The following is a 14,913-nucleotide window of genomic DNA, read 5'->3' as shown; positions in this document are numbered from 1 at the left end:
CCTTTACAAATAATAGGAAAATATTCACCTGTTATTGAATTTCATATGTTATTGAAGTGTCTAAACTAAAGATATTTCACAATATATGCAGTCTTAATGCAGAGAAAAAACATTAACAGTCAAATACTGATTGATGTAAAATACATATCCTTAGCTTGTGAAGATTATTTGATTTATATAGGGAAGGAACTGGATGGATGGGTGGATGTTTCACTACGGCCACTAAAACTGAATGTTTACAGGATAACATTTAAAGGGATTTATGTGGGGGTATATCTTCAAGATAGTCTGAATGCCTTACCACTGTAAAGTTATTCAAGTGAAGTTATTCAAATAAAACTTTATCAGGTTCTGCTCAGAATAACTACCACAAAGTATTATATCAGGGGGGATGGTGGAAGCAACTCAATCAGATGTAACAGCGGGGCTCGCTGGTGTGTTTATGGAATGGACCCAAAAGCAGACATGGAAGAAAGGAAGTGACGGTAAACAAAAAGCGAGCCTTCATTACGGGCAATACAAAGCAGAAAAATGGGGCAAAGCGGAAAACTAAAACCTAAACTGGGAAAACTAAAACTAACTATCAAAATGATGACAAAAGACAAGAACATGAAACTGAAGGGGAACATGCGAAAACGTAAATGTGAAATAATCCCAACATGAGCATTAATATGTACCTGAATAGTAGAAAGCAGAAACTCTGTGACATAATGTGACTTGACATAAGGACAAACAGACGACCCAATGCTGAACAGAGGAAGACAGACGACTTACATACACAGGAGAGTAATGAGAAGAAACACCTGGGGAGACACAGCTGACACAAACTAACCTGATGCCACAGGGAAAAATAAAACTAAACACGCTAAACATGGAAACACCAGACTCTTCAAAATAAGATAGGAAACATGGAGAGACGTGGACATGACAACACAGGCAAGAAACACATGACAGCCTGGGGACATGAAAGCACAGGCATAACTGAAAGTAAAACAGAGGACAAGACAGACTTATACAGAAGACAGGAAAGACACGTAAACAGGAGACATGGACAAACCAAAAACTAGAATGAAACTAATAAATAAATAAAATAAGATTAGCTATGGCAAAAGGAGTAGTGAGTATGAGGTCTCTGTAATTACTAAATTGGTCATTCTTACTTGTGGTCCGAGGGCAGGAAGTGAGGAGGTCAGTCTGCTGGCAGACACACTTCCAGAGTAGGAATAAGAAGTACAGCAGAGAGTGGGTGGGCAGATGCAAGTCCAGAAGGTATGGAGTTTCAGGAGCACCGTAAGGCAATTGTAAGCACCTTAAGGCAACTGTTGTGATTTTGCATTACTGAATTGAAAAAGAAGCCAGGAATTAGGACTGGTTGAGAGCTGAAGAATCCACGGGATTAAACTGGAGAGTCTTCTGATGGGTGAGAAGATTGTAGGTCAGGGATTCTAAACAGGAAATGAGAAGCAGGAGTTAGCACAAAGCAAGTTAAGGAAACCAAAGACAAAGAATGGGACGGAGAGATTTCGCAGGTCTTTCCTCCCCACTGCTGTCAGACTCCACAACAAAGACTTTAACTGATCAAACACACACATCCACAAATGTGCAATAACACAAATGTGCAATAATCTTTCTGGCACCGTTGTATTTTTCACTCTGTTGTATATAGCATTTGTATTCTATTTTTATCCTATTGTATATTTTATTCTATTTTATTCTACTGTATATAGTATTCTATTTTTATTCTATTCTGTACAGTTGTGTACTGTATTTATTCTTATTTTATTTTATTCTAAGTGTCCTTCATAACTTTTGCACTGTCCACTTCCTGCTGTGACAAAACAAATTTCCCACGTGTGGGACTAATAAAGGTTATCTTATCTTATCTTATCTTAAAATTACCATCATGGTAGATAGTCCAGCCTATTGAGGAATCAGATATTACTTACAGGTGCACAGAACAGGGAGTCTGGGAGTGTAACTGCACCCAAAGGAGCCACCTAGTCTGCCCTGAATCCTGACAAATATTTAATAGAGAAAATATGCAGTGCTTGATATCAGTATTTATGGATACTCTGTTTTTTTCCTGCTTATCCCTGAAAAAGCAGGAAAAAGATGAGGATTGGTGGATGTTTTTTTAAGTAGCCAAAAAAGTTGTTAGGTGATTTCAAATGAATTTCTAATAGCTTTCTTTTGTCACAACAGCCTGTGTCAGTTGTACTATGTAGTGGTTGTGGGGGGTTTTTTTGTTTTGTGTTTTTTTTTTTTTTTGCCTCCAGCCTGTTGGCTGCTTGTTTGTGCAGTCACATTGCAGTTTTTTTCTGTTTTTTACACTTACAGCTGTGGTTAACTCTGTTCTTAGTGCCATTTCTTTATTTGTACCCATTGACCTTGGGTCTGTACAATGAAACAACTGAAGGATACCCAGAAAAAAAAAATCTGAACTTGTGAAATCTGAACACCTTCAAGAACGTTCAGAAGAAGATAAATAATGCAGGAACAAACATCCTGCTTTGTAATATAGACCACTGGTATGGACAAGGATGTGCAGATGTTTCCCAGAATGACACCCTGAAGTGATGAATTATTTCAAATTGTATGTCAAATAGCACACTAACTATAATTACAAATAGTGCAACCACTTATGTGTATTTATGTGATCTATTCATGACCAAAAGGTAGCTATAGGAAAGTGAGGATAGGGTGGGGTTACGTAATTGAGGGATGCTGTAATTCTGTAATTGTATGCCACTGCAACAAATAGAGCAAACACAGTTGTACTCTCATCTTGTCAATGTGTTGGCTTTGCCACCTCTTTAGCAATTTGTGGTTTAAAAGGAAACTGCAAAGGGGTTGAGTTGGCAGAGTTGATGTGATGAAAGCATCACTTTGGCAGAGTACAAAGGAAAAACTCTAGGTTTAGCTCCAAACCAGCCAAAGGTGCATGCAACTAAAAGGAACACCTAGAAGCACAGTGCTTATGTTCAAAATAAATATTAATGACATCACAAAGAGGGAACAAGGAACATAATAGATAGGAATAGCGCCAGTCTGAGATAAAAAAAACAAAAAAAACCAAAAAAAAAAACCCTATACCTTCACAAAAAACAATATGAGATAAACTGTGTTTTACATTTATTGAGCAAAAAAATCACACAGGGACAATAATGTGGTACGAGGAGAATGCTGCAGTATCACTGAATAATCTGGAACAGGTGATTATTATTCTGACTTCTAAAAAACACATATTTCCCAAACGTACGCAGTCAAACTGGTGGTTGTATCACAAGAATGGTTATCCCAAACTGCTCGAAGCATGCTCAAGGCCTTTTATATCTCATCTAGGCTTTTGTATCTCATAGCATCAATGGTGGGAAAAATGTTTGCCTTTTGTGAATCTGAAATACTTGATTTACCTCAAATTACACGTTTGGTTTTTGAAGGTCAAGAGATGACTCATAACTTTCTGGTGTGTCTGTCATATACTAATTTACAGGAGATAATAATGGATGGCCCCATCTTTTTGACAAGTATTTTGGAATGCCGAGTCATAACGCCAGGACCAAGTCCAATGTATGCTGTGAGTACCTTCATTTTAAATGTTTGAACTTTTTCCTTAAATTGATTATTTGTTTTTCACAATGTTTTATAGCAAATAGTTATTAATATATCAGATGTGCTTTCGTGACAGTATTTATTTTCTGCTTTCGCTTGAAATTAAAACAGTAGACATTCCCTCATTACCGCATTGCAGGAATATCCTAGATGCGTGTCTTCGTTTGCCACTGAAATGTTTACATTATGTTTTGTTACTGTAATAAAATAGTAAAAGAGATGGAGTTAAAGGCAAGCATGTTTAATGTTGCAAACTCTACAATAGGGCTGCCAAGATTAGTCGACTAGTCACGATTACGTCGACTATTAAAATTGTCGACGACGAATTTAATAGTCGATGCGTCGTTTGAAGCTTTGTAAGATCCCAAAAGACGCAGGAATAAGTAGTAGGATTTAATAGTGTAATAACGGACTGAAACAGAAGATGGCAGCACTGCATGTACAAGGATGCCAGCTGCCGTTAAACCCAGAAGAAGAAGTAGTGTCCAGTATCATAGCTGTGTCTAAATTCAGGAACCGCATCCTCCTGTGCCCGCATTTGTAGGCCGATTAAGTTATAGCGACACGGCGAAGACTGTCCAAATTCGAAGACTCCGACAAATGCAGCCGACAAATGCTCCCTTCATTTCCCCAGATCTGAAGGATGGGTCAAGTGTATACTTCGTGACCCAACCTATCCTAGAATTCATAGCGCGGCCCTGCTTAGTTTCCAACAATGGCGGCAGCTAGTTAGTTTTAATATTACTCTTATTATTCTCTCTGGGTCACAAAATAAACATTTAACATATTTTCAGGCAAGAATGTAGCTGTGTAAACTTCAAATATCTGCTAAGTTTATCAAGACGCCGCATATTTTCAAAAGCGCTCCGACGTTTTGGGAGACGTCTGTTACCCACTAGCTCGATAGCTTTCAAGGCTCACTAGAGCCGGTGAGAACACCGGACTCCCGGCAAATCGTTTTCAAACCCACCGCCGTCTTTCGCTACTAAGGTTAAACATGATATATAAGTCACTTAGATAACTTAAAAATGTTATTGTTTGGCTTTTTTCAGTATTTTATTTGTTCCTGAGTAAATCGGTTTGGCTGAGATTAAAGTTACAGTTTATACACAGGTGAATAAACATCAAGCAGACAACTGATTATCAGAAGTGTGAGATGCTCGAGAATATACTCCGGTGTCCTGTTATATTTTAGATAGCAAGGAGCAGACAGCTGAGTTTATTAAACTCCACTGAAACAATCTGCAAATTTCATTAAAATTTAATAAACTATCATCTTGTATTTATTTTTAGTTAGCACATACCTTAAACACTTAAAGCTGTAAGCTAATGATAGTTATATAAGAGCAGACCCATGCTGGTGCAATAAGCTGTACGTTTTATGTCCAATGGATGCATGATCCGATTAGTCGACTAATCAAAAAAATAATCGGTGACTAGTCGACTATCAAAATAATCGTTTGTGGCAGCCCTACTCTACAAGCTATGTTAAGACTACTGGTAAAGATTAAAATTGCCAAAACTTTCAACCTCACATTTTGTGTAGTTGGAATGTTTTCATCTGTAAATACAGATTTGTCAAAATCAGAGGAACCCTTTTTTCAACCCAGTCAAGTCATTGGGGGCTAATAGCCGCCACTGTATAAGCGAGATGAAAGAACAATAACAAATGCCTTTTGAAGTTTAATACCTCAGGACAGAAACACAGAATGCCTTTCATTTTTTTCTTTTGTTTGTCTTGTGAATCATATCCAATGATGTCGTTGATGTAAAAGAACATGAGGTGGGACGATGGGAAAAAGTTTTACGTTCTGCATGTTGTGAGAACAATTTTTCAGAAAAATGGGCACAAATATGCACGATTTAGACAAAGTTTTGTTTTTCGAGATAAATGCATTAAACTCATCTTATAAAGGATATAAACAATAACATTTGCTAATTTTTTTTAAAAAAAGTAAGTACCATTTTGTTTGTTTGTTTTGGGGGGTTTTGTGGGATTGACCGATTTACATTGTATGGCCAATAAAATGTGTATACCAGACTTATTTGAGTGTTGGTTTGACATAGCTTTTTTATTCTATTTTGCTGATGTCCTTTCATCTTATTCCATTCCATACATGTAAAAAAAAGGAATTTTATGCATCATGACAGCTGTAATTTTAGTCTATTGTTAGTTTTGTCAAAATTGTTCTGTTTAACGATCAATCATGCATGCATGACCAATCTGTTTATGTAATTATTCTTTTAACTTGCCATCCGTACTATAAGTAACAAAGGCCTAAGCATGACAGTCTTAAGAAGATGAAATCAAATTGTCAAGCTTTGATTTTAGTCATCCAGTTTGGATTTTTCTTTTCCCATTATATGCACCTCTTTCAGCTCATGCTTTTTAATCTGCCAGTTGTTTGAAAGCTATGTATTATCCACACTGTGCTCATTGACAAGCAGTGTATTTTCTATTCTACATAGAATAGAAAATAAAGACTAGATGCATAACTTTGTGCCCCCAAAAATGAAGCCCAGCAGGCTAAGTTCCTTTTGAGAATGAGAATCAGTAGGATGATAGCTAACATGACAGCTAATTAGAGATGCACTACTGCACTGACCGGTGACCGCCAGTCAACCTCCCAGATGACTCCCATATGGGCATGTGTTACGCACGCACAGCAGTGCAGGCAAATAGTCACATATATATTTTTTGTCATAACACATTGATGTCATGAGTACAATACAGTCATCCTTATTTCCCTTGCCCTTTTCTCCCAAATACTGCTGAGGTTGGTCGTCCCTCCCAAACTTAGCTAGCTATAGCTGATACAGCATTTGCAAAATTAATGAAACAAACAGAAATTGACAAAGGAAAATAGAAAAAATAAACAGGGATGCACAACTTTTATGAAAATTGCCATTTTTTTCTTCAGGGTGAACACAAATACTCAGCAAGATGACATGAAAGCTAATACAGAGGTTAGATGTAGCAGCTCATAGTCACAGTGGATTTATGACCTGAAACGTTGGTTGGAGCAGGAGCATTGAATAAGCAATCGTTCTGGTAGGAGCTAAAAGAAGAAGCCAGGCTGCCCTCATCAGTGGAAGGCCTGTTGCCCTTCATATCTGAAGAAGCAAGTATCCAGGGAATATTTTTGCTTTTCCTGCATTTTCTTTTTTCTAGTTTTTTAAAGAAAAATCTTTTTAAAGTGTTTATTTGTTTTTAAGAGGGCACATCCCAAAAGTGTGCTTTTCCCAATAAAAGCTTGACCGCTACTTGCATGTCAATTATTGTTTCAACAGTTAGAACATTCAGCACTGTAAACAATTACAACAGTTATAGGTATTGGCAAGTGGTACTAAAAGGAGGTAAAGGAGGAGATTATAAGAGAGAAGAACAGAATGAGTGAGGAAGAAGACAACAGGTGTGTGTGTGTGTGTGTGTGTGTGTGTGTGTGTGTGTGTGTGTGTGTGTGTGTGTGTGTGTGTGTGTGTGTGTGTGTGTGCAGATGAACTCAACTTAAAAAAACGTGAAAAACCTGCTTCATTATTAATTTTATCAAAGACACTTCAAAACTGTCTTATTATCTTACCAATGTAAGGTAGAGACCCTATAATAATACAGATAAAACCCTAACAATCAGACAACCCACTATGACCTCGAACAGGGAGGGAGACAGGACAAAAGACATTCTGTGGAAGAGAGCCAGAGATTAATAATAACTCATAATTAAATGCAGAGAGGTGTATAAACACATGGTGAGTGATAAATGGTGAGAGAAGGGGAAATGCTCAGTGCGTCATGGGAAGCCCACAGTAACCTGTCTCTTGTAGAATAGCTAAGGGTAGATTCCAGGTCACCTGAACCAGCTCTAACTGTAAGGAACCACAAGTAAGCCTGCTGTCTGAGAGCAAATTACTCTATAGGGGTGATAGAGTACTGTGAGGTCTTTAAGATAACATGGGGCCTGATTGTTCAAGATCTTGTATGTGAGGTGAAGGATTTAAAATTTAGTTCTGAATTTAATAGGGAACCAATGTAGAGTAGACAATATGGAAGAAATACCCTTCTCTTTCTAGTCCCTGTTGCTACTCTCGCTCGATCAACTCAAGGCTTTTCAGGGAGTTTTTACAACAACCTGATAATAGTGAATTACAATAATCCAGTCTAAGTAATAAATGCATGAACAACTCTTTCAGCATCCCTCTGAGACAGGATTTTTCCAATTTTAGAGTTATTGAACAAATGGAATAACTCTGTCCTAGATATGTATTTAATATGCAAACAACAGTACTACTATAGCATACAGTACTATGCTATAGTACATAGTCAAAAATGACTCCAAATTTCATCACAGTGTTACAAAAAGCCAAGGTAATACCACCCAGAATAAGTATCTGGTTAGAAACCATATTTCTAAGATTTTTAAGGCCGAGTACAATAACTTCAGTTTTTTTAATTTAAAAACAGGAAATTGGAGGCCATCCAGGTCTTTATGTTTTTAAGACATTCCTGCAGTTTAACTCATTCGTGTGTATCGCCTGTTTTCATAGAGAGATAAATGCATAGCAGTAAAAATGTATGATATGCTTTCTAATGATACTGCCAAAGGGAAGCATGTATAATGTAAACAGAATTGGTCCTAGCACGGAACCCTGTGGAACTCCATAATTAACCTTAGTGTATGAAGACTCCCCATGAACATGAACAAACTGGAGTCTATTAGATACATATGATTCAAGCCACTACAGTGCAGTACCTATAATACCCACAGCATGCTCTCTGATAAAATATTATGGTCAACAGTATCAAATGCTGCACTGAGGTCTAGTAGAACAAGCACAGAGATGAGTCCACTGTCAGCGGTCATAAGAAGATCATTTGTGACTTCACTAATGCAGTTTCTCTACTGATGAGCTCTACTGTTTTACAACTACTCTTTCAAGAATTTTGAGATAAAAGGAAGGTTAGAGAATTGCCTATAATTTTCATGTGCTGGTGTCTGTGGCTTCTATACTTTAAGCAGTCACTGACAGCAAATGATTTTCATCGAAGCATTAAAAACTATCCTCATGTTTAAAATGTTTGTATGTGCCTTTGTGTATTTAATTTTGAGTGTCTGAAAATAGAGGACTATTTATAAAAATGGCTGTAAACAGTTAGTGCATTTTTTTGTAAAACCCCTTTAATTAAAGCTGAACTTTATTTTTCTTTATTATTTAAAATCCACTGCTGCAAAACTTAAAAAATAATGTGCCCAACAATTGTAGAATCCAGCACAATAACAAGTCTTTTTTTTTCAGCTGCATAATAAATTAATTAACCTCTTTTGATCAATTATTTAGATCAGATTTGCCACTCTGTTTCCCCACCCCATTAGTCCAAGGAGCACTGTTTCAGGATTGTGAGCAGTGTGACCAAAAGGCTTGTGAAGATCATCACATAAATCTGATGTTTCTGCCCAGAACATTGCTTCAAGTGTTAGTAATACACCTAGCAATGAGCGTAACCAGCAATACAATCTGTTGTTGAACTAGCACATAGCTACATTAAAATAATGATAGTGTGGTTCACAATTTTTATCAGTTATTATAATTTCTTCTTGAATAATTTGCAGAGCCATTGGCAAGGTATCATAGGGATATGGGGACCATAATTAGACTAATTGTTTTCAAAGACATTGCCACAATTACTGCAATTATAAAGCAGAAGTAAACAAATTACTCTTGTTGGGTTTTCTTAGAAATTAGGTGTTTACTGATAAAAAAAAAAAAAATCAAAATGTTACAGAAATGTGAGGAAACTGCTGTACGGAATGAGTCATGACCTGCATAATGACTAACAGTAAATATCAACTGATGGTTAATTTCTACTGAAGTGACTAAAACCAGAACAAAACATTATCTGTGTGGAGACTGTATTACCTGAAACAGATATAAACACGCCTGGATATCATATTTTCCACAGTTTTTCACAGTTAGAGGCTTGACATCCTCTGTGAATTTGCATCTCTTAATTTGCTCACTTCCTTTACTTGGTGATTTAAGGAGAAGACAAATATGTTTTATATAAATATTGGGCATACAGTAGCTACTGTGACCTCATCTACTGGTTTATGGATTGATAAACCAATGGATTATGTTAGATAATGTTACGGGTTCGAAATTGAGGACGAGAGTAAAACAATGATGGTCCAGAAGAGGTCGGTCAAACAATTGATTTTAATGAATGCACGCAGCGTGGAGAGGTGCAAACTGCAAAACATCAGTTGTACATCTCTACCCAAAATACACTCTAGATTGCTTTTATAACATCAGGGTATTGTAACGCCCCTTCTTGCGTTTACAAGCACATAATTTGCATGTACAAAACATCCATGTATTTTAGGAGATAACTGCAGACACAGAAGTTCCCCATCCATCCAAATATGGTGAAGATCTCAGGCCTTTGAGGTCCCCATGGACTGGACATCCTTTCGTCACCTGTAACTAAGCAAACTCAAATACCACAAGAAGCTGAATACATTCAGGCCTTTGCTCAGCTACTATTTTACTGTAACCATATACTCAGGCTCTGAGTTATGATATATATATATATTAACTCAATCATTTTAAAGTAGTTATAACCGCACCTGTAATAAACATGTTAATATTTGATTATGATAACCCCTATAATATAACTTATAACATAATGCCAGCAGCTTCAATAAACACTTTGATGAAATGATAATTAATGTAATGTTAAGGATGATGGTTAGATACAGTTCAGCAGTGACCTAATTTCTTTAAATATTACAATTATTTGATGGATAACTTGATAAAATTGTTCCATATTGCACAAACACCATAAAGAAGGTTAAGCGTTCGATGGTTCAAATAAATTAAGGTGACTCTTAGCTGACTCTTAGGTGCCTGCATCTACATGCAGGTGTTACTCAAAGATGTCAAACCTGCATACTAATACATCAGCCCATCTGTGGTTATCTCAAGGGGGACAGTTAGCTGTCTAGACCAAAACAATTTGTAGCAGGATGTAAACATGTTTATTTCTGCAGTGGATCTGAACATTGGGTCCCAAATGGCCACTTGAGGAACTGCAACTTAGGCCACTTTTGCTTTGGCTTATTTCTTCAGCCCTTAAGGCTGCGACTTCTACAGAATCCATTTCAAAATTTTCTCTCACCATCTCTCTGGTTGAAAATGTGTTTTCTCTCACAGGCAAGCTTTTCATTAACTTCCTTTTATGGCTCGCTTTGACACGTACTCAAAATATAATTTAAATTCATTGGAGCCGGTAAAGTCTGGTTAGACAATTTTATCTGCTTCATTTAATCACATCTTTTATATTCAAATTGGAATTTAATCAAAGGTAATCAAAGCTGGCTTAACCTGGGAATATTTAGTAAGTCTTTTATTAATAATTGCCCACCTGTTCATCCCAAAAGTCACTTTTAATAAATTCTGCTTTCATTTTCTTTTTTTCTCCTGTTTAAATCTCATGGCTTACATAGTCCTCCAGCAGGATTATGTTGTTGTTCTTTAAAACAGCTCCACTACTGACACTTTTGACCATTTGTTTATCCTTCCCCTGTCTCCTCCATTGCTCTAGTGCTTGGTGTGGTTCCTGAGCTCTGCCTGTGCCGAGACCTGGAGCTCGACTGTGACGGGGCTCATCTTCAAGATATCCCAGTGGTAGCAATGAATGTCACTATGATGTGAGTAGAAAATAACCCCTGTTTTTCTTCAATACTTTCAAACTCGAGGATTGTCCAGAAAGGCAGTCATCAGCAGCGATTACTGCCACAACTTGCGAGAATTTTTGTAGCAGATATTTGCCACTTCAAACATCACCTGCCACTGTGAATACCTGTCATTGCCACAACTTGAAAGGTAAAAAGTGAAAATTATTGCCTGAGACATGGCACTCAAAGAACTCAAATCTGTTGGACAATTCTCCGAGAGCAAAGATGGTGGTAGAAGTAATCATTTTCCGGGCAAAAAAAGTTTTTTAATTTTTTTTTTCTTTTAATTTATTCTTTACATTAAAGTTAAGTTCAGTAATATACTACTTTAAACAAAATGCATGGATATATTTCAACAAGACCACTCAGTGTTGAGACTTACTGTTAAAAGCTATAAAAGCTAGCCTATATTCCCGTACTCATTTAAAATATGGCCTTTTTGATCAGTACAATGTACAACATCCAGAATGAGATCAACTATGCTACCATAAGCCCAACACCTATGTTACAAATTTAGCCTTGAAAATGTGACATTAAGACAACTATGGAACTGTGGAATAAATAATAAAAGGCTCATTAATCACATGTCCTCACAGACTGACCGGATGGGTCGCAAGCACACTCATTTATAGAATTCCCTGTTCGACAGTTATTTCGAGTGGACCAGCTTCTAAAAATATGACACATACAGCACATCTTAAGGTGTGAGTGTATATTCTGAGCATATTAGCAGTAAACATGTTGCAATCATTTGCAAATGTCAGAAGGTACAGAAAGTACAAAAATGTTAATAATGTAATACTAGTAATATTTCCATAATGTGGAGGGGCCCTTTTGCCAGATCTCAGTCCAAAAGAGCATCTTTGGGTTGTAGTGATCCTGGAGTTATACATTATGGAAGTGCAATCAATACGTCTTTAGCAGCTGCTAAATGATGATGCTGTCAAAGTCTTTCAAAACTAAAATCTCAGAAGAGTATTTCCAGCAATTCCTTGAATCTATTCAATGAAGAAAAGGCAATTTTAAAGTCAAAGTAAGGCCCAACCCTGTTAGTAATCAAGTAATTTTGTAATTTAGTTTAGTTTTGTTTTCATTTCTTTTAATGGATTGTCAGTTCAAATAAATAACACTGACTTTTTGTTCTAATGAATCATCACCTCGTTTCCTTTCATGAGCCCATTATAATTATCTTGCCCACTAGACGGCTATGAAACAATCTAACTAGGAGTCATAATTAACTGCTTGCACAAATAGCCTCTGGGAGAAGACGCTCTCTACTTGCCAGCTATCCAAGAAAAACAAAGTTAAAGTAAACAAAGTTAGAGAATGGTGCACCAAAGGGGATTGCGTTAATAGTAAGACGTTTTCCCAAATGTGAAAAAACTGACCACTTCTGCTTGACAGAATAGTGCGTGAGAAGATGAGCTTTTAATCATCCTTTAATCCTTTAAAAGGCTTGGAATCAGCAGCTGAATCAGTTGGTCAGTTCAGGGTCTCTTGACCCTGATATGGTCTCTTGGCAGAATTTAAAAGACCACTAAGCTGTAGCTTGTCATGTTTACAAATTAATGTTTCTGGTAACTGGCTTAGTCAGAAAAAGTCAGTTGGACATTATAGGGAGTTTTTGTCTTTTTATATGTATTTTATGTGGATAATCCAGTTAAGATATTAACATATTAAAATATGTATATCAAAAATCTTCTTTGAGTAAATTAAAATGCCTGCTATGTAAAAAATAAATAAATAAATAGAATCGGCGTAGTGATGTTATGTTTCATTTTAAAAAGTTTTTAAGATTCACAGCCACAAAATCCCATTAATCATAGTCAGAAGAAACATGCTGTCCAAGTGTCCAAAGGTGAGTGTTGCTTTTGGTTTCAAGCAATAAACATGTAAATGTCCCTGTCTCTCAGGTCCCTACAAAGGAATGGGCTTCAGAAACTTAAAGCGAACACATTCTTTAAGTACCAGAGCCTGCAGAAACTGTGAGTCTTCCATTAATTGTGGATTACATGCTATTTACGTTCTTTTATTGCATTTGTAGTCTTATTGTCTTTTCAAAATATTCTTTTCTGATTTTTATATTGTTTGTTTTTTTTCTTTAAAAATAAAAAAAGCTCCACACACAATAGATCAGGTGCTATAACCCTACCCTATTCATTGAGTAAAGCATCTTCACTCTACCTTGAGTGGCAAATGCAACAAATAAGCGTCACATCTATAAAGCTGGTATGTGTAAGCTAAGAGGACTGCTGGGAACGCTGACAGACGTTTTTGTTCTGCTTTGCATACAAATTCATTCATTGTCAACTTGTGTTGTTTATCAGCCTCACACAGTGACACTGAATATGGCAGCATGAGAATAGGTCTTATCCCTCGCCAGAAACCATTTAGTTGGTAGCTTTTGCTGGACTGAAAACTTCCCTGAGATGTGTATAAACAAACATTAGAATGAATCGCCGCGTGTGAAAACACAAGACAAAACACAACTGTCAGCAGGGGTTTGTCGAGCTTGTAGTGCGCAATATAAAGGAGTATTCCTGGAAGAGATTATCACTATTTGATATGAACGATTTCATTTACGCAAAAGTTGCACTCGAGCAAAGGCATTCGGGCTTTATGGCTTAGTATGTCTGTTTTTTTTTTTCTTATAGCTATCAAGTAAAAATAAAGAAAATATTTTGTGCTTTTTGTATGTATAGATATCTCCAGCACAACAAGATTCAAGATGTGAGTCCTGATGCATTTAGAGGGCTGTATAACCTGACAAGACTGTAAGTTTGTTACATTTTTGCTTTACATGTAATTTGATAATACACATTCTGAGTTGCTTTGGTTTCTTATCTGTTCTTAAAATGCAGAAAAGCATTAGTTCTCTTGCAGTAGTTACTTTTGGCAACCTAGCACATCCTGCTTCTTGACATTAACAAGGTATGCTTGTATATGAACATTCATTTTAAGAGGATAGATTATATAAACTGACCAATGATGAATTGCTTTTGGAAGATCAACACCACTTACAAATTGTTATCAGCATCCTGTGCAGGTAACCTTCTATTGTCTTTCTGTATGTAGATATCTGAGCAACAACAGGATATCGGGTTTAATGCCTTGGGTGTTCAGGGATCTGCACAAACTGGAGTGGTTGTATGTATCCAGCTTTTATAACATATATCACCTTTTATTTCTTCTTCTTGCCTTGTGTTTTTTTTTTTTGATTACTTTCAGGTATGCACGTCAGTGAATGCGGTTTCATATTGTGCAAAACTATATTCTGTTTTTGATGTATTTGTTTTTACTCTAGGATTCTTGAAAATAACAACATCCATCAAATATCCCCCACGACCTTTTCAGGACTGAACTCCCTTGTTCTATTGTGAGTCATTATTTTGACTTTTTTCTGCTGCAAAGGCTTTTTTTGGGTTAATTTTTGTTTTACTTCTTGTGACGTCCTTTCAGATCATCAAAAGTGGTGCTATTAAGAGTCCTTGGCAGCTACGAGCAAATGATTGTTCTTTCTTTGAACTTTAAGAGAAAGGTCTTTCACCTTGTTTCATTTTGTCTTGCTGAT

At 36.6% G+C, this 14,913-nt stretch overlaps 1 protein-coding gene across 1 annotated transcript in view; it reads left to right on the top strand.

Moving 5' to 3' along the window:
• The window catches only part of rxfp1 (relaxin family peptide receptor 1), a 65,894-nt gene that overhangs the window by 37,710 nt on the left and 13,271 nt on the right, over positions 1-14,913 (top strand). The window contains exons 3-8 of the mRNA XM_063485354.1: positions 3,494-3,577; positions 11,210-11,315; positions 13,256-13,327; positions 14,045-14,116; positions 14,418-14,489; positions 14,647-14,718. Coding sequence (XP_063341424.1) covers positions 3,494-3,577; positions 11,210-11,315; positions 13,256-13,327; positions 14,045-14,116; positions 14,418-14,489; positions 14,647-14,718 — 478 coding nt within the window. The remainder of the gene's footprint in view (positions 1-3,493; positions 3,578-11,209; positions 11,316-13,255; positions 13,328-14,044; positions 14,117-14,417; positions 14,490-14,646; positions 14,719-14,913) is intronic.

This window comes from Pelmatolapia mariae, linkage group LG2, assembly GCF_036321145.2.
Source record: "Pelmatolapia mariae isolate MD_Pm_ZW linkage group LG2, Pm_UMD_F_2, whole genome shotgun sequence".
NCBI lineage: Eukaryota > Metazoa > Chordata > Actinopteri > Cichliformes > Cichlidae > Pelmatolapia > Pelmatolapia mariae.
This window is presented reverse-complemented; position numbering and strand designations above follow the sequence as displayed.